General features: G+C 34.6%; 1 protein-coding gene across 1 annotated transcript in view; it reads left to right on the top strand.

Annotated features, from left to right (window-relative positions):
* CDC14A (cell division cycle 14A) overlaps nucleotides 1-21,181 on the top strand; it is a 67,720-nt gene that overhangs the window by 40,666 nt on the left and 5,873 nt on the right. Inside the window, 9 exon segments of the mRNA XM_076337905.1 lie at nucleotides 1,967-2,054; nucleotides 3,930-4,160; nucleotides 6,533-6,671; nucleotides 9,449-9,605; nucleotides 11,998-12,113; nucleotides 12,691-12,738; nucleotides 14,363-14,491; nucleotides 15,458-15,718; nucleotides 15,720-15,780. Coding sequence (XP_076194020.1) covers nucleotides 1,967-2,054; nucleotides 3,930-4,160; nucleotides 6,533-6,671; nucleotides 9,449-9,605; nucleotides 11,998-12,113; nucleotides 12,691-12,738; nucleotides 14,363-14,491; nucleotides 15,458-15,718; nucleotides 15,720-15,780 — 1,230 coding nt within the window.

The raw sequence follows: 21,181 nt of genomic DNA, 5'->3' as shown, positions 1-21,181 counted from the left end.
AAATCTATACAGTAGATGTTGGCTGCAATAGGCACACTATAACATATAGCTATGCACAAAACTTACAAAAGCATTTGTAGAAGGATTTCTATACTGTAATGTTCCATAATGATTAGATTGAAAAATTGGTATAGCCTTTGCTGAATTACCGAAATTAAACGAACAGTAACTAAAATTTGAAGTATGAAATTGCTGCTTTTTTGCTTACTTTATGTACAAAAGGAAAATGTTTGTTCTAAAAACAAATGATGGTTGGGAATTCTTAGGAATCTGTGTATATAGTAGGTGTTAATCTGCCTGAAAAAATTATTAAAATAATTGATTAAAGCTATTCCATTACCTTGTTTAATGCTTAACATTATTTTAGTTTGTGAAAAGTATGTATGTGTAAATGATGTTTAAAGTATGCTGTCTGCTGTCTGAGTTTAAGAAGCAAGAACTTGGAATCATCTTTAATTTTTTTGTCCATTTTTTGGTATGTCCTCTATTATTTTACGCATCGTGGTCAGCTTTGCATGTTTAGATGTGTCTTGTGCTATATTTCTAAAACTTCAAATGTTCAAAGTTTTTGATACGTTACGTCTTCAAATGTGTAGTTATGTGGAGAGAAGTTGCATAAGACTTAAAGGGAGCAGGCTAAAGGAAATTCTGTTTCACCTTTATAGTTATTTCATCTTACAACATTATCAAGGCAGCTAATTCCCCTTTTGTTGGACTAGATGTAAAATACTCAAGTTCTCTTTTTCTTTTAATAATAATGTTGTTTGCATGTAGTGTTGAGTATACACACATATACCTATATATCTGCAGTTCAGATTGGTTAAAATTTAAATTATTCACAATAACCTATGTAACTATAAAGAACTATTTAATTCACAAATGAAACTGGTAATACAACTTATTGAACAGGACTTCTTCCTTAAAGGGGGCAGAGGTGCTATAGTGTTGCGATTGCAGTCTGTGATACAAATCTGGGGGGGGCGAGGGGTCCTGGCTTGGCAGTAAGATCGGTTCCCTAGTCCTTATGCAACCTTGTTAACTTACAGGAGTTTTCGCTGTGTGAGGACATTTGGAGCAAGCCTAATGGGCTTAGCTAAGCAAACGGTGAATTGATTACAGTAATGTCCATTATCAGAATCTTTCACTCATTAGGATGTTTTGATTTGCTGAGAGCTAAAACCCCAAGCTTAATAATGCAGTTGAACTGAGTGCAATGTCCTTAAAATTCATGCTGAGAATGACTGCATTGCCAAATGAGGAATGACCACTCTTCAATTAAAAAAAAAAAAAAAAAGGCAGTTTTGAACTTCAGTTATGTATTTCCAAAGAAGCTTCCAGTTTTGGCACTGACAGAATTTGCAGAGTCTTTCTGAAGTTTTCATTTAAAAGTGAGCGAGAAATGCAAAATGTCAGCTTGAAAGTTTTTTTTAATTTAGTCTTTTTATTTGATTTATACTTTGCTTCTGTGATTACTGGCTCATCAGAGCTTATGCCAATATGTAAATTTCAGTTTCTACAGGGAAAAGATAATTGTTTTTGAAGGCTAATTGGTTTTTAGTTTGTTTTCTGTGAATTGGGTTTTTTAGCCAGTGCCTTACAGGGAAGCATTTTTCCATATTCTTTGATTAAAGCATACAAGAATGTTGGTGTTTGTTAGCGTTGTTATAAGTAGGTGTCTTAAAACGCTGAACCCTCTAAGGGAGAAATATCTTAGGTATAGGATCTTTATGCTTTTATTGGAAAACTTCAGCAAAATTTTTTTGCTTTTCATTTTATTAAGAGGTCTCTGAGAAGCAGCTTATGGTTAGTTAGTTTGTCCCATATAGCTAGCTAATTACATTTGAAGTGTTTTGTTTTAATGCAACAAGAACATAGTAAAAAGCAAAATAAAATCTTGAGTAATTTTTTTAACCTTGCATGTACAAATATAAAATGCTTTTCTCTTTCTCTTCTGAAATTTTTATAGCGAGTGGAAAATGGTGACTTCAACTGGATTGTTCCAGGAAAATTTTTGGCATTTAGTGGACCACATCCAAAAAGCAAACTTGAAAATGGTATGGTGTATATTTTAATGCTATTCTGTGATCTTATTTTTTCCAGCATGTTAAACAGTAACAGCAAATGAGCAGAAGATAACAGAGGTTTATAGATTAATTTTCATCTTCAAAAATAATCATACAGCCAACATTTTATATACAATCATAGAACTTAATTCCAAAGGTTTTGGAATTCTTCTTTGCTAGAAGAATTCGAATTCTTCTAACAGTCAGTGACTTTCATTCAGTGGCAAAGTACCTGAGAAATTTAGGGCCCTTATGTTTCTCCTGGAACCTGACACCTGATATGATAAGTATGCAGAAGTAAAGGTCAGTTGCATAAAGCAAAGGAGACTGTATTAAGAGTTTTGTAACAAAGGCCAGTGAAGACTTTAAAAAGAAGCTTGCCTTTACTGCTGAAGATTCTTGGGATAATGGGAAGAACCTACGTGATTCTAATGGAATAAAAAAGAGAAACTTGACCGACAGAGGGAAAGCAGAGATTCGATCCAGCTAAAAGGAAAATCAGTCATTTAAAAACTACAATAAGATTTTTGCTGAATTTCACCTTATTCTTTGTGCCTTGTCACTTTGTTTATGTGAGCATGTTTTCTGAATATCTCTTTTTTTTTTTTTTTTTAACACTCTCTTCTTCACTTCTGCTCTCTCATGTTTCCTTTATGACTGGAATGCTGCTAATTGCGTAGTGTCCACTGAAGATTTAAACAAAACCCAGGGAGAAAATACTTAGGTTGGGTTGGGTTTCTTCCCCAGTCACTGTTACAGTCCCTTCTTGCAGAATTTTTTCAAAAATTACTTAAATTGTTCCATGGAATTTGGAAAACCTGTGTTTTGTTTTTAACATGTATATAACTGAAAATTACTAAATTAACACTAATGCTTAAAATCCAGTTATGAGGCTACAAATAAACCCAGGTGAGTGTAAGTACACATTACAAAGCTACATTTTTCTCATTATGTTGTGACTCTAATTGCATTTACAAACACATGTATGACTTGTAGAAATGACCCATGTTTTGTGAGGAAGCTTTTGGACTTTATTTGAACGGTAATAAAAATTCTGGAGATAAACCAATGATTTTAGTCAATGACAGACCTTCTGATTTTTGTGGCAGCTATGTTGTTCCTGTGTTTTGTTTGTAAGACTTAATTGTTAATGGACAAGAACAATCTACGTTTTACATATGTACATCCTATAGACGTGTGCATGTGCACACAGTCCCTCACACCCTCGTCGACAGAGAACATCTATTTGGTGAAAGTGTCCTAAACAGTTGTGGTGTGCTTGGTCTTTGACCTCCCTCCCTGCCCCCCCATCATCATCTAGAAGATCCTTTTGTCTCTCAACTGAACCAAGGCACTAAAGGTTTTTTACTTCACAGTGGAGCAAGAATATTTCTGGTACTACAGTTTATCCTTTGACTGTTCCTCTTGTCCATAGTATAGATCACCAATCTATTTTCCTCATAAACACAGTGTTTCCTCTTAAAGCATGTTCTTATTCTTTGATCTGCAGCTTGACTATAGATAAGCAGCTGTTCTGAAATGCTGAATTCATATATGTGCCTAGCTTTATATATAAAACCCTACTTGTAGAGAGGAATGGGCTAAACAGGAGACAGTACGGTGTTTCACATGTACTGTGCTTTAATTTTTTTTTTTCTGATCCTTTTTTTAATTATAGGGGTCTTCATGAGCATTTTGTGGACAATTTTTTTATATCACTTAACATGTTTATTCTGAATAAAATATTAAAGCATTTTCAGTATTAGCATGTTTATCATTCAGAAAAGGTTTTGCGGGCAATTTTGATTAGTAGGACTTTGAACTTCATCTATGACGTTAAATGTTTGTTGCTTTATTTTTTTATAGGTTATCCTCTTCATGCACCTGAAGCCTACTTTCCTTATTTCAAGAAACATAATGTCACATCAGTCATAAGACTAAACAAAAAAATTTATGAGGCAAAACGCTTTACCGATGCTGGTTTTGAGCATTATGACCTGTTCTTCATAGATGGAAGCACACCAAGCGACAGTATAGTTCAGAGGTTCCTGAACATCTGTGAAAATGCTGACGGTGCTATTGCTGTACATTGTAAAGGTATGTGCACTTATTTATGTCTCAGACTGAAGTTCAAAATAAATATAAATCCATCGAGTTTATTCCAGAAATAAAGCATTTAAAAAAATAACACCTTCTGGTTGTGAAAGTAATATTGCTTTATGATACTTGACTAAATATGAGACAAATATCTGTTATTCTCATGTGCATATTAAGTTCTTTCATCCTACGCTACTACTTACAGTAACTGACAATCTGTTGTTCATTGTTCTGTTTTTTCTTAATATCACTTGAAGGCTGAGTTTTAGTTGATGGAGATTTCTCTTTTGCATTATGCTTTCACAGCATTATGATAATTGGCTAGGAAATGCAAAAGACTGAAAGGTTTTCTTTGTGCTTTTGGACTGTTAAACATTTTTCTGTGGAGCATGACTTCCACGTTTCAAGTTAATGCGAGTTATTGTGATGCCAGCATTTCAAACCAGCCTATTTCAGCAAATCAGCCAGAAAATACACAAAACATGCTTAGTCAAGAACGATTAACAAAGGCTTTGAAGGGTTCGGCTTGATTTATGTTTAGAGTTGTGTAAGGACATTGTGGAGACGAATGTCTTGCTGATCTGAAACAAGAATAGTGCTATTCATTCATAATTTTTCCATGAACAATAAACATGCATATCAAAGATAAATAAGTTTATTTGCTAACAAAAGTTGTTACTGTGGCTAGAACCCAGAAATTCTGGCATTAATAAGCTGGACATCTGCTAATTGAATAAATGAGAGTATAAATTATTGATTAGCAGGAGTAGATTGTTATTCTCCAGGCTTAGTTGCTAAAGGAATACAATGTACTTTTCTAGTGACTTAGATATGCACTTGCTAAACTGAAGTATTTTTGGTCTGTCATCTGACCATTTAATAAGCAAACCAACAATCTCATTCTTTCTAGGTTTTTTAAACCCTTCTAAATAAGCCTATACAAAGTTAAAACAACAGTTAAGTCAGAGTTAATGTATTGTCTGTAGTTTTCTTGTGCTCTTAATTGCAGAAGTATTCCAAGCACAGCTTCCACACTAGAAATTGCTTGTCCCAGAAGTTATGGAATGGTTTAATGCAAAGGGTTGCTATAGAAAGTTTGTACATTAGCAGGAACTTAGAGAAAAGAACTGAAGTCTTAGTGATATGTGCAGTTGGTAGATGTTACCTGCAATTTTTAAAGACCATTTCCGTATTCAGATGTTTAGTATAGTACAGCTCTTGGTTATCTATTTGCATGTTGCATTCCTCTTGCATTTAAAACAAAACAAAACAAAAACCCAAGCCCAAAACTCTCTCTCTCTCTCTCTAACAATACTTCCCCTTTTTAAATGATTCTTCAGAGCTAGTCTTCCAGTATATAGTTATGGAATCTCACTATTTGTGAACTTTTTACCTTCATCCTTTTGCCTGAATCATCTTAACTTTCCAAAAAGTCACAGCAAGATTTAGTTATTGGTTAAATGTAAAGAGCTGGTAGTTGTGTATAGAATTGTCAGCAAGGATGTCTGGCTGCTTAGAGAGTTTCCATTTAGATAGTTGTCGGTGCATAAACAATAGCTGGCCACCATGAGACTGTAAATTGCAAATAGTGTATTTGCGGGAAAATAAGGTTTAAATGGGGAGACACTTTACTAGTAGATAAGACACAGGGCTAAGAAGAGATGAAGTCTTACTCTATAGTTAGAGATTTGTCTGATAGTAAAAGCTAATTTTCCTGTCTCTATTTTCCTAATCCTCTTAAAACCAGTATTAGTTTGTGATTTGGAGGGCAGTGGGTTAAATTATTTTAAGCGATTGATATATAAAATTATATGCTGGTCAACATTCATTGCTGTTTATACAGATAGCAGTGAATAGTTTTATAGGTTGGTTTCACAACAAAACTGATTCAAAAAGAAAAAGCCACTGGCTGAGAAGACATATGCTGCAATCTGTCGTGTTGTATTTGCATGTGTTTGAACTTTGATTTGTAAAATGTGTGTGTTGGCCTCTCAAAGGTACTTTGATTTTGTTTTTTACTGGTTTTATAAATATGAAGTTTGTATCCGGCTTGGTCATGGCTTTTTTAAAATATCAGCCTTTTTTTAAACAAAAAAAAGTTTGAAGTAGAATTGTGCAAGTGCCAAGAGTGATCACTGTTGCATGTGTTCTTAAATGCTGTTAACTTTTTATCAGTATATATTTGTTCTTCTATCTACAGCATTGAAATCCAGTTATGTGATAAACGGGATACTGAATCAGAAATTCTTTCTTCAAATATTAAGTTGGTGAATAACATTGCAAAGAAGTCTTCTCATATCCCATACTTCAATTTGATAATTAGGAAGTGCTCATGACTTCGTATGTGAATGTTGAAATTTGTGTTTCTGTAGCTGGCCTGGGGAGAACAGGAACACTGATTGCCTGTTACATAATGAAACACCACAAGTTCACACATGCTGAAGCCATTGCTTGGATAAGAATATGTCGACCAGGCTCTATTATAGGACCCCAGCAACACTTCTTGGAAGAGTATGTATACCTTCTTTGCTACTAAGAATCAACTGCTTCTCTACATCCTTACCCATCTTGCGCTATTTATAGGATCTACTTTGCGTCTACTGACGTCGTATATTACTGCCTGTTGCAATATATTTAAGGTTAGTTAATTGGATTGAAATCAAACTTACTCAGTAGTAATCATCTTCTCTGGAGTGCTGTGCATTTTGTCACCTTAAGGGGCAGAAGGTCTCAAGACGCTGCACGTTTGTGTTCTGGGGGATTTAGGGTTAAGGACAAATGTGTTGGAAGTGTAAAGTCCACATGTGAACAAAAGCTTAAATCAACAGTAAGGATTTATTAAAATATTAGCGTAGAAAGGATAGACTTTATATACTTTATATATAGCCTATGATGACACTTAAAGTGAATCTTACAATAGTATAACTGGTATGTTTTTTTCTTTCTTGTAACTAAAGATTAAATAAGTACGTGGTGGACAGCTTATGATCTCTGTCAGATTCCTAGCATAACGTATGAAGCGTTTCTGATTTGGAGCTAATAGTCATTAGCAAAACAAACGTATGGTTTTAATATAGCTCCTTCTCAAAATTGACTGTATACTTCAGGTTGAGAACACTTCATGTACGGATAACTTGAATGGGTGATTCAAGGTTTGATCCTGACTGGAAACGAATGACAAAACTGCACTGGCTTCAGTGATGTAGACACTAAGTTTAATTTCATACTGGTTTCTACATTGTGCATTTACTATTATAGTAGTTATGCTGATATTTTTGAGTTGATAACATGATGATATGTAGTTGGAGGCATTTTCACTGTTATGAGAAAAAACATTTTGAGAAAATCCACCACAAATTTTTCTCTTTTTTCCAAAAAGAGAATGCAACAGCTCTGCTAGATACTGTGTAAATACAGTAAAACATGCACTGACCTTGCATCTTAAAATCAAGAGGATATTAGAGAGAAAGGAGGAGTATTACTGTAATTCATAAGAGAAATCGAGCATGAATGAGGGTTCCTATTTATTTTCCAGTGCAACTGAATGGGCACTCCTTTATCTGAGAGGTGGCCCACCATTATTCAAAATACTGTGAATCACAAACTTTCACAAACCACAAGTGCTCACTGAAGGCAGATTAAACTTCTCCACACCGTGCTGATGCTTGGATGATGCACTCTTAAAAATAACAATTTCCACAATAGAGCAAAATTGAAAGGGGAAGGTAGTAGGTAGTGTGATTAGTAAGTGCTATTTACTTGAAAGACAGGAAAAACAGGGCCCATGTCTTTTCTGCAGTGGCGTATAAATACTTGGTTTGATTTTATAGATAGGCAAAGATCCTTCAGATTTTTTTCATTCATAACTACATTATTCATAGCTAAGAGCTGTAGTATTGTTCAGTAAGAATTTTCTGTTGTCCTAGTGGCAATAGATACCTGTTCTGACAATCGGACAAAATTCAAGCAATGTCACCAGTAGTGTCACAATGGGATTGAGAAAGAAGGAGCTAACATCAGTTGCATCATTCTAATATAAAGTATCTTGCCTTCAGGGCTGCAAAGTTGCATCTGACAAGAAGGTAAAATCTTGCAACTTTGATCTCCCAACCTTCATAGATGTCAAAGCTTCATCTCATAGGTACTTTGAGGTTTATTAAGGGAGGTTTGAGTAGTTCTTTTGTAGAGACCCTCCCACCCAAGTAAGTATCAAATCAGTTTGTTACTGTGAATGCAATTAATCTTGAAAGATTTCAAAGGTATTTAAATTCAAGCGTGTTTTCTAGGTTACTTTTGTTTAGGTGGGATAAGTGGTGCTCCCTTTCCCCCCCACCCCCTTCTTCTCCCTTCTTGATATTTTGTTGGGACATAGTGAATTTTTTCTGGAAGTGCTTACCTTTCCCATTTATTATTGAGCAAGTTTAGGCAGTTGGCTCAGACTACTTGGCTCTTAAGCTTTGCCGTAATACTTCGTTTTCAAACAAAGAAAAGTTTCCAGTGAAAGTATATTCTGATTTAATTTCTCATTCATTTTTTTCTCTGTTCAGTATAGGAATTTAATATTGTTACAATAATATGTAATAGGGTCTCAGTTCTTGGATGCAACTATCATGACAGATACCTACCCAGCAAACTTCCTTATCAAGGAATAATGCAGTCTCAGCAACAAAAGCCTGCTTAGCCCATGCACGTTGTAGCAATTAAATTTATTAAATTTTTTTACTACCTGTCTGAAGGATATAATCTTTCATTTTCTGAAAATTGAAACTAGAGTCCTGTTCAACTTTACATGACTATGAGCACTTCCACTGTGCAGGTCAGCTGTAGTTTTACTGCACAATATCTGTATACACAAAACTCATGCTAATAAGAAGTTGGAAGGTGCTGTATCATCATTTATTCTACACATTACGTATATAAAAGCATTATTTTATAAGAATTTTTAAGTTGTGTTTTAAAAGCCTTTAAAATACCATTGCAAATTCCTGTTTAGTTAATCTCTTTTCCCAGTAGGATTTTGTAAAATGAAGTTTTATTACCTGTAATATTTCTGTGATGGCTACAGACTTGTTTGGTGATGGGGGGGTGCGGGTTGTCATTGTTTTTAACCATTGAAAATGATTATTTCCTTTTTTTTTTTGTGATAGAGATTTGATTTTTTTTTTTCCAGATGAAGATGTACAGAAGATTCAAATGTTGGCAATCTCTAAGAGTAGCATGTTTTCATATTGGGTTTTATGTGTATGCAAATTTGTTGATATGAATTGATTTGGTTTTGTATCCTAAAGGAAGCAAGCAATGTTATGGCTGGAGGGAGATCTCATCCGATCAAAGCAGAAACAACGAGTAGCTGATGGAAACATTAACAGAGTTCTTTGTGGCTTGAATGACATTTCAATCAGTGACAGCTTGAATAAAGTACAAGACTTGGATCAATACAGGGAGGTAAGAGTTCGTAGGAAAAAATTTCAAACAAGCAGAGATGGAGCTGATCTTTTACTAACTAGCTATAGATAAAAGCCTAAAAAAATCTAAAATTATTAGTACTAGATTGCTTTTTCACAGCTAAATTTTTTTTTAATAGGTCATAATTAGAACAAATTTCCACTTTAAAAAAAAAAAGAAAAAAGCTTAGGTTATGTTTAAAACTGTTATAGGTCACTCTGCAAGCTTCAAAAGGTTTGCATTATTTAAAGTCATTCTTTCAGGGTTTTCAGTTGCTTATTGGAGAACAGAGGGGAAAAAAAAAAAAATCAGTTTTCCTCCTGGAAATCTATTTATTCCAAGTTTCTAGGTAATAATGCATGAGTGTATAGATGTCCATCCCTTTATCACAGTGTTATGGATTACTGATGTCATGTGTACATTTAGGTTAAGGATCTTACAATTATTTATTGGAAGCATAGGCATGAAGTGTGAACTAAAGTGAACGCACTTCTGCTTCTGGGCTAGTAAAAATCTCAAAGTGTAGTTTCCTGCAGTATCTGTGAGAAGCAGTTTAGAGGAACTATTCATTTGATTAATCCTGTCTTAACTCTGTAATAACTAAAGAGCTTTTACGTTGCTGACGGAATCCTTTACTTGATGTAAAAGACCAGGGATGTAGCGGGCACCTTCTTCAGGTAGTTATTAGTATAAATTAAAATAACCATCTGTCATGTGATCTGTCATATTCTGGAAGAGCACCTTGAATGCATTTCTGTAAAGGTACTATTTCCCTTTTGGAAGTTCAGTTTGTGGCTTGGAATATGTAAAGTTAAATATCTAGATTACTAACTGGAGACAGTAACACTGTAGAGATGGTCTTGTATGCCTAATGAAAACAGCTGGCACATAGCCACACGGGTAAAAGTAATGTTTTTGAATCTGAGCTACTACTACAACTTTACTGCTTCCAGTATTTAAGGCAACTTACTTGCGGGTAATTCAACTACCTGTACACTGTGTAGCAGTTTACATACAGATTCACAAGATAAATTCACAGTGCTGCCTTTTTCTACTGTAACCCTCTCTGTAATATGTATATTTCAGTTTTTTACAGATGTCATATTAAAGCTGTTTAACATCCAGTTTTCAAAACATTTATCTCTTTGGATATTTGGTTCTATTTCAAGACCTCATTATACGAGGCTCTCTAGAAGCTCAAAACAAAGTAATGTTCCCAGTCCCAAAAATGCATAAGGTCTAAGACTCAGAGGACAGAACAGCTACATGCAATAACTGTTGGGCAGGTAAAGACAGTGAAACAAAATTTATCAGTGTTGAGGCTGAATGATAGGTAACAATGGCCTAGCATATAATCTTCAATGAAATCTAGCTAAAATATTTATATTTTCCTATAATTAATGTAACACTTGGACCATGACATCATCTGATTAACTTCTATTGTATTACTACTTCTGTCAGTCTTTCCTCTTGGTTAACTATTGTTCTTGGTTAACTATTATTCTTGGAAACTATTGTTCTGTTTTATGCAGAGCAGTGAGGTCATTTAGGCACGGTAGGAGCTGCAGTAATACAAATACTTGATCTGAGGTCAAATGAAGCATAAGTGGTACACGTTTTTTTCATTTGGCAATTAAAAAAAAAAATAGCAGTTCTCTTGCTTTGTGTAACTTTTGTATTTCTCTGCTACTTAAGATACTGTCTCTACTTAATACTTGGGTCTTAGAAAAGTATTCTGAGATCAGTCAGAAATTATAAATAGGCATTTAAACAGTGTGGGCATACCTTTTAATATTTCTTAGAGTTTATAATATTTTCTAAAGCTAGAAGAAGTAGGATAAAACTCTGAAATCTGTTCATTCTATATTCCTTATTAAGTTCTCATAGGGAATTTTTTTCAGAACTGTATTTTTCTAGAGGTCATGAGAACTTTTTTTAATTTAGTAATTTAGGAAAGTTGATTTTTAGCTCCTCTTGCAGGACACATGACTTTATCTAAATTTGTTCCTCATCTTGTTCGTATCACAACATTGTGTGTTACTGCTTCCCTTCCACCTTGATGATAACTTTAAAAATAGTTATGGAGGAAGGAGTTGAAGTTCTATAAAAACAGACTTCTTTGAAGTAAATAAATACTGGCGTTAGACTCAAGCATCCTGAACTGACTTTGAGGTCAGATTCTGCAAAAAGCCTCTGTGAATGTGCATTTGTACAGTGGTACATATAATTTACTGGAACTATGCAAAGACAGAGTAGTGCCCCATGTATGCAGAAGATTATAGATCAGCCTTTTAAGTTATAGTCTTTGCGAAGGAGATGTTCAATACTTTGAAACTACACTACCTCTAAGGATTTGATGTATTTCCTTGCTTGCATACTTTGTGTTTTCCAGAATGATTTTGAAGACAAAGCAGGTGTGGAAACTCAGAATGGCATGACACAAGGAGATAAGCTTAATGCCTTAAAAAGTCGGAGACGGACATGTTCTGCTACAACTGGAGCTCTGAGGTAATTAATTAATTCTGAGGTAATTTGCAATTTTAAATTCAGTCTATGCTATCAGATCTTTATGGCAAGTATATGGCCTTGTTTAAGGCAGTGCTACTAGTCGTACCACCTTCTGTGGTGGAAATTTCTCTAGCTACATATCTATTAATTGCAGATTTGGTTTATTAATTTCTTTTTTTTTTTTCTTTCCTCTGTCTCCCTGTTCAGGATACCTACTTACTATGTAGCAGTAAAAGACAAAGTAAAAAAAATATTTCAAAACCTTCAAATTTATATCTAGCATTCTAAAACTTATGTCTCAAACAAAATGTTCTTCAGTGAACTTAGTTATCTTTCTATAATTACTTTTTTATACTCCTTATATAAATTTTGAGTTTTTCAGAACCAGTAAAAATCTGAAGTTTGAAAATAAACCTGAAGTACCTGTTGTTTAACTGTAAACTAAAATAATGATTGTCAATAATTCTTAACTCGTTAGTCTTGTACTTTAAAGCGAGTATGAGACATGCAAGTGTGCTTTGGGGGAGGGGAAAGACTTTTTATCCTTTGATAAAGATTGCTGCTTTGGTTTCTTTAGGCTGCAAGACATGAAACTGCACACCAGGTCAATATCACAACCTTTCAGGTATTAACTTTAAAATTATAGTTCTAAATGTATACCACTCAGGCCATAAATTTTCAGTGTTTTGAATTATACTTATCACATCAATTGATTAGCAATTTCAGAATTCTGAGAAGTGGCAGGTAACAAACTTTTCTAAACACCTGCAAATGGGGGGGGGAAATAAATCTAATGGACAGAGGGGTACAGCTCTACTTCAGGGATACCTTGAATTCTTCTTAATAAATAATTAGCACATACAAGTAATTTCCTCAGTCACATTTTCTAATATCTATGCTGTTATGCAATGAAGGATGACTAGTTAACTCATAACCGCTTTATCTCTGTAAAATTAAATACTTGTCTCAAAAGCCTAAATTGGCTATGTATCGCCTGTGTGCTTCACCATTTTTGTCCTGTGTGTTTTAGTAGATGAACTAGAGGTATTGCTTAGTGGATACAATCAGTACTTTTTTTTAGAAGATGTACCAGATAAATATTGAGTTTTAGTACCTTTTCATATTTTAATATGGGGCCCTCACTGTACACTTTACTACATGCTTTGTTCAGAACTTTCTGTGGAGCCAATAAAGCCAATATTCTTCTCATTTTCTAAATGTTTATTTCATTTATGACCTGTACTAATCTCAAATCGGTACTGACACTGCCCCCCAAAAAGAAAATGAAATGTAAAGTTGAAAATTGACCTAATTTTAAGAGTTACAGGAATGGCAGAATTGAGTCTTTTGTTTTTGTAACGATTGCATCCTTTACCCCGTTGCATCTAAAATACAACATGTAAGACAAAATATCTGTCATTATAAAGCATGATATTGAAAAGAACACATTATCTTCAGTTTTGTGACAACCTGGATTTTTGAGATGGATTACTCCAGCTGTCTGACCTTGGAGATGTCTGTTTACCCTTTCTTGGTGTGGAATCAAAACTATTTCTGCTCAGTGTCGTTCCTTCTGTGCTTGGAGCTTGTACCCAAGGTCTATGATCCTTTAAGAGCTGATCGTGATAATATCCCCTGGTCTAAGGATGGAGAGAATGTCATACTACTGCGAGGCTATTCGTTTATTAGTTTTTAATAAGGACACCTATAATGCTAACATTTTTGAGTAGTCCAGTGTACCGTACTTACAGCTCACTATCAAAATATGAAGAATTTGGTCATTAAGAGTCCTACCTTAGAAAGAGCTGTATGTTCTGCGCAACTTTGTAAATATGTTTCTGCTGTCATTTGGAAAGGATGATGTTCTCATGAAAGCTACTTGCTTTATAAGCACAAAAAGTATTCTTTCTCAAATTTTACAATAGTTACAATTTATAATCAAATTTACAATAAATTTGATACAAAATGGACACTTCACAAATTATCAAGATGAAAAGTAGCCTATCACTGTGTAATATGGTACAGCAGGGGAAAAACTTGGGAGTGGGATATTTGAAAAGCTTTTTGAAAAGATATTTGAAAACAGGCAAACTGTTGAGTTTTTGCTGTTGAGTTCTTGGTACTCAGACTTGAGAATTCCCACTTTTAAAAATACCAGTCTATGTATTGAAAGACTGTATGTGTTTCTGAGATGTCTTATTTCAATTATGAAAATCTTGCTTCTCACTAAAACTCTGCACTCCTTTTAGACTGAATACTTCAGGTAGCACAGAAGGATCCATGTCTCCTCTGAAGACCTCCAAAGTGATGGCAGTTAATTCACCGTCTGCAGAAAGAATAAGCAGAATTTCCACATCCTCAGGCTCTAACCTTAAAAGGTTTTTTTTCTTATTCTCATTTTGGTACAAATACTTACTGTATACTACAATGGTTTTCAGTACATATGCAGTCTATGAAGTGCTTGCTGTTCTTGGGTGTAAGAAAGCTTAAATTTACTTACGAAGTGACTTGCTGTTCCACTACCCAAACTTTAGTTGCCTGCAGATTTAAAAAACAAACAAAATTTGAAACCTGTACTACTGGTATGAGAGTTTTGGTGGGATTATATCAAGTCAGAAACAGTATTACGTTGATCAGGGTTGGTTTGTTGTGGTTTTTTTTTTAACTCACCTGAGTTTATAGAAGTTTTGCAAGTATTCTCACAAGTCTGTATACTATTAATCTCAGAAGAATACTTGAGTGGTAATTAATATGATTTTTATGAGCCCTTGATTTGTTGCTGTTTAATTCCGTTATTACTGTTGTACTAAATAATTATGGATGTTACATGAAATTTAGAATGATTGATGCATTTTTAATAACTTCTGGGCACAAATATTTGTTTGAAGAAAATAACTAACTTAAAAATAGGGTGTCCTGAAATATCTCTTTATTCTCAAATTTTATCACATTACTTCTTGGTTACTTGAAGACTTGTATCACGTTACTGATTTCAAGAAACAGAAGAGGAGTTCTTAAACTGTTGCATGTACACAAAGTACTTCAATGTAGATCAGCCACTGCCTAAACCTTTTAACACAATCTCCTGCATGTGCATATGGTTTGACAGAGGTGAAAGTTGGCCATGGTAGTGCTTGAATAAACAAAGTTTGGGAACTCCTGACAAAGAATTCTGGTTTTCGTTATTTGAGAGCTAGGAGATGAACCTGTGTGCAAACAAATTATTTCAGAATGTTCTGTGTTATTCACCTAATGTCTTCTTGAATTGTCTGTTATTTTTTTTTTACATATCTGTACATACCTTGTGTGTATTTTTTTTTTCCCTGCATGTGTTTTCCATTCAGTGTTTCCATAAACTCCAGACTAGCCAGTTCTCTAGGGAACCTGTATGCTGCTTCAGATGATGATGAGAGCAAAATGACATCATCGTCCTCTAGGACAGGTTTTTGTGTAAGCCAAATCTCCAGCCACTTGAATGGCAGCTTGCAGCTGCCTCACAGAAATAACCATGAACTGAACAACAACTTATACAACAGAAACAGCAGTAGTGACAACAACAACAGCAGCCAAACCAGTTTTCACAGCGCCGTGACAGATGAGTACGCATCAACCTTCCTTTATGGGCCTTACAACTCCTCCAGCACGATACCAGAGTCAATCAATTCCTGTAAGTTCATAGTCACAAGAGCACTTTCAGGCATCTGACCGATGCTTATCTTCCTTGCTTCTGCGAGCAAAGCTGTCGTAAAAAAATCTTAACCCAGCATAATGCTCTGACTTTAATGTTTCTGAACAGCACCTTTGTCTGTTACCTTTTTAAGTAATTATCATTTCAGCTACTTTTTTTCCATCTCTTTCAAGCATCTAGATCATGGAGTGGAGAGTTCATGAAAATAAATCACTCCTGAACTTAAACACCTTTTCTGATATATTTTTTATGGACCTTCTTACCCTTTAGATTTTTTTATTTCAAATTATCCGTAACATAGTTTATCAGTTTATTATGTATCTTAATCTTCACGCAGTAACAAATTTAAAGAAGCCTTTGTATGTATCATACTAAATGGAAGGTACAACACTCTTAAAGATAGAGCTCATTTGAAAGATGAGTCCACTTGACTTGAAACCTAGTCCTTTTCTAACATCAAATGTGAAAAGTTATTTTAGAGCAAGATATTTCTGATGATCGTACAGTTTTAGCTTTCATTCCTCAACAATTTTGCTGCCTTGGGCTTATTTTGTGCCCTTTTTCTGTGTGAAAAGAGTCTGTATAAAGAGGATGCACGGATAAATTAATGCAACTTGAAAGTGATTCTATATAAAATGCAGAGAAGAGAGACTAGAGAAACTTCAGTTATGAAATCAGAAATAACTTCAGCTATTTTAGGGAAAAAATAAATATATTTACTACTATAAATCTAAAAACAATTTAAAATATCTGGTTTCCAAAGATTTGATATCCTACTAATTATAAAATTAGTGCAGTGTTTTTAATAGAATAGATTGCCTACAATTAATGGAACCTGTCAGCCTCTGTTCAGTAATACTGACACTTCAGACTTTTATTCTTTTAGCTGCTGGAAATAAAATTACCTTCATATAAAATTAACTTCAGAATATTACACCTTTCTTTTCTGCTTCCTTATCACTGATAAATTGTTTCAGTATAAAGAAAGTTTTAGTGTTAAACCTGCCACTGTTTTTGTGTGGTGAGTCCCCTGTCTTAAAACAGCTAATACACATATTGCATGTAACTAGGATGTCGGCCAAAAAGATCATTCATAGGTTATGTTCTCATTTTCCTGAAGAAGTGGGGGATCTACCCTCTCATTAACAGCTAGTATGTGGCACCACGTACAGTTCAGAAGCCACGTGTTTATAGCTTGGGAGTATGAATTGCACTTTCTGAGGATAGATGACAGTAGGAAATAAATTCTGATTGTTCCATTGTGGAATTAAATTGCATATGTGACTGAAACCCAACTAGTATACAAAGTACATTGAAGTTAGTTGAGGGAATTTGATTCTGTATTCTCATAAATTCAATGGATACTTCGACTGGAAAAGGAGTAGAGTTACTGTGCTAGGATGTGCTCGACCTAAAGCAACTCTAAAATACTTGATGCTTTCAAACTCCTTGTTTGAAAGTATATTTAGCTGCTTATCCACTACAACTAATCTGGAAATGAATGTTAATATTCCTTGATCTTAGGATCACTGAGTGTTCTGCATTGAGTTTAAACTTTACTTCAGACATCAGCAGTAATTTATTTGCAAGGGACTTCTTGACTATTAACACATCCTTTCAGTTTTTTGCAGTTGTTTTACCTCTTTAATTTGGCTGTGTTTCTACCTGCTACACGGGATTGAGGTAAACTGTATATAATTGAGATTTTTCTCATGTTGGATATAGAAACCATCCCAGGTTTCTTATGATGAAACCAGTTCTAGAACAAGAGAACTGTTTAGTTTAAGTAACTAATTTGGTTTAATTCCTCCAGGCATAGAGATGAGGAGAAAGGTGAAAAGCTGTATAGCAAACTGAGGATGTTTGATTTGAGACACATCCATGAGTCTTTCATTAGTTCATAAATTCTGATGGTTTGGAAAAGTCAGCCTTTTTAGGTGTTCCCAGTCTTTTATCCAACATGCTTACAGAAGTTCAGTCCTCAGGAACACTGACAGAGGCTCCAGTTGAGTGTACTGGAACCAAAGTCAATACACCAACAATGGTAGAGAGCAATCACTCATCTGAATAACTAAATGGTAAAGTGTCTGATTTTTTTTTTTTAATTTCTCACCTTCAATATTGTCTCATATTTAATGCATTTGAACAATAATTCTTTGGAAGGTCAACCCATTCCCATTCTTTTCTATTGTACCTTCTGTTAATGATATGCTGCCAGCAGCAACTTAAGAGTTTTTTTCCATGTGCTAGTTACAGCTGCATATCATGCATAAATATGTAACCCTACATGCAGAGCCCGAAGGGGAAGAAACACCTTATAACTGTAACGTGGCTCAGTCATGAAAATAAGCTGACATTGTTCACAGTAGGCCAAAAGTTACAAAGGTATCAAATGGTAATATAAACCATTACAGAAACAATCAGCACATTACCTCAAACAGCTTAAAAGGTTGAATGGAAATATAACATCTTAAAAACTAAGAACTGTCATCTCTTTTGGAAAGGTAGTTGCCATACCTTTATGCTACAGATAATTTTTAACAACGAAAGCAAAGTTAGTGGGCTTGTTCCATAAGCATAGGCTAAGAAATTAAGTAATGGTTGACACTTTGTTTCTCATTTATGTCTAGATATTTACAGAATTGTAGGTTAGCACTATGTTTCTATTTAATCTCATAAACCCTCAAGGTTCAATACAATAAAATTGACACAAAAATTCCCCAAATATATGTGGGGAGAGGGGCTGGGTTTATGAGGTAACTGTCTCTTCTAGTATTGTAGCACACCTTTCCTTCTTAGATAAGGGTGACTGAAATACTTAGGAAAAGGCAGAAAAGCACAGAATGTTGATTACTGCTTAATTTAAGGAAGAGGAAAAGAGCAATTAATCAACAGGTGAACAGCCATCTTGACATCAGAGAGGGACTATAGCTATGTGCATCTTGGTAAAGAGGGAAATCAATTGTTGTTTCCTTGCAATAAAACTATTAAGTGACTTAAAACAATGATTTAAATGAAATGTTAGACATAGTATGGAGTTTTAGGTTGAATGGGAAACGTTTTTGCAGAAAAAGTAACTTTCTAGAATGCACATTTCTCCTGTTTCAAGAACATTTTTAATCTTCCTACCCATCTTAATGACTTAGTAATGCATGGAAGTATGTAAGGGTGTAACTTTTGAACAATTCTTGGCTTTTTATCATTTGCTGATTAGGAGCAGAGGTTATACACAGTCAAATATAGCAAGATCTTTAAATGAGATGCTATATCCAGTTTTCTCTGGAAGAGTGAGGTGAGAGAAAAAGGATCTTATGTATTGTGATGTGAGAAGCAGCATTTCTCAGGAAGAATCATGCCATTCAAGTCTATGTAGCAAAAAACAAGTTTCTGACTCACCTGTAATCTTATTTCAATATAATAATGGTTAAACTGCTCTCCTGCTTGGAAGATGTTTTTCAAACACGTCCTCAATGTTGCATGTGCTTCTAAATATACCATATGGCCCTGTGCATCTATCACTATCACAGTGGAGTGCACTAAATTGTTACCCGTTGTATGCACAATTGACTGCGTTGAGTGCAATTACTGTGATGTCATGGTGCTTAAGACAAGAGTAGGTTATTTGATCATTTAATCTCTGAATGCTTTCTGTCTGGTAGTGAGCCTCTGACTGGCTAATACAGATCCACCTTGATGGTGGTTTATTTTGAAGACAGTGTAATTTTTCTTGATAATTGGTCCCACTGGTTGAATACAGTCATGCTTAAAACCATTTCACTTTTAATCTGAAGCTTGCTGTATCTCTTTATTATGTCACTGTTACAGTCCTTTATTACCTTATTTTCTTGTCATGAAGATATTTCATGGTAGTTTTCTCAACTTGATTGTCTTTTGATAAGCTAAGTTGGCTCAAAGATCCTTTTGGAAAGTGTTCAAATCCTTTACAGTTTTTGAAAATCCTTTTTCAAGAAGTAGATGCAACACTCTAACATTCATCTTTCAGGTCCAGAAAGCTGCTACTCGGTGCTGTCCTGCTTATAAATCCATAGCTTGTGTTAGCTTCTTTAACTATAATGCATTGGGAGTTCATGGGGAGGAAAAAAAAAGAGTTCTTGCCATCCAAGATACTGACCTGTATTTTAATCCAGTGTCCTGCATTCCCTGTTTTTTTTTTTTTATGTGGAATTCTGCATTTGGCTCTATAAAAGCATCATCTCCCCCCCGCCCCCCCCCCCCCCCCCCCTTCTTAATGGGACCAATTAACCAACCAAGGAAGATCTGTTTTGTCTTACCACTTCAACCACTGACATCCACCTATTTTGCTTTTGGGTGATATTCATCAGTTGTCTTAAGCTCATGAGCAAAATACGGAGTAGCATCAAGCCTTAATACCAGTTCTGGCTGAATTTTGTTAAAAACAGAATTCTGTGTAATGATTTCCACTTCACTGCTTTAGATGCTGAAAATACTTGAAAGTCTTGTCAGCCAAATCTTAGTCTTGTGGCAGTAAGTGTTTGTATTACGTTGCACTTTCTTCTAATTGGAGCACATCAGATAATGTACTTGACAGAAGTCTATTCCATATACTGGTAGTTATGTTTATTCATTTATCTCATCAAAGAACTCTTGAATGATATGAATTATATTCCTCTTCTTTTTATTAGCAGAGTCTGACTTACCCGAGTTAGATATCAAGCTAACCGTCTGTAATCGTATAGTTACTCTATTTTAGAAAATCACCTTATCACTCTTACTTCTTTTTCTAAGTTTGTTAACTATCAACACGAGTGGTGCAGGAGCATTTTAAGATGGTTAGGACAGTAAATTTTCAGTTCTAATTAATGTTCTTTAATCTCATTAATGAGGAAGTTGGGAACTTCATTTTTATGCATTGCAAGTACATAATTTTTTTTTTTTCCCAGTATGGAAGAGAAAGTTTTTCAATACTCTTTCTGTTTTGTAATGAAACATTTAAAAAAACATTTATTAATACTATTGTTCCACATTCCATTTAAAACAAACAAAAAATAACCATGACTATGACTTCCTGTTGTTGTCAGCCATATAATTTTCCCTAATGGTTTTTGTCCTTCATCAGTGTAAGCTTATAATCCACTTCCTTTTTATCGTGTTTATGCTGTTGTATGCTGATGAACTAGAAAAAAAGCTTGATTTTCATAGAATAGACAACTTGCCATTCTAGCCTGTCCTGGTTTTGGCTGGGATAGAGTTAATTTTCTTCCTAGTAGCTGGCATAGTGCTGTGTTTTGGATTTAGGATGAGACTAATGTGATAACACACTAATGTTTTAGTTGTTGCTAAGCAGTGTTTATACTAAGTCAAGGACTTTTCAGCTTCCCATACTCTGCCAGCGAGGAGG

The sequence above is a fragment of the Aptenodytes patagonicus genome, chromosome 5, assembly GCF_965638725.1.
Source record: "Aptenodytes patagonicus chromosome 5, bAptPat1.pri.cur, whole genome shotgun sequence".
In the NCBI taxonomy this organism is placed as follows: Eukaryota; Metazoa; Chordata; class Aves; order Sphenisciformes; family Spheniscidae; genus Aptenodytes; species Aptenodytes patagonicus.
The sequence above is the reverse complement of the archived record's forward strand: the minus strand, read 5'-3'. Positions and strand labels throughout refer to the sequence as shown.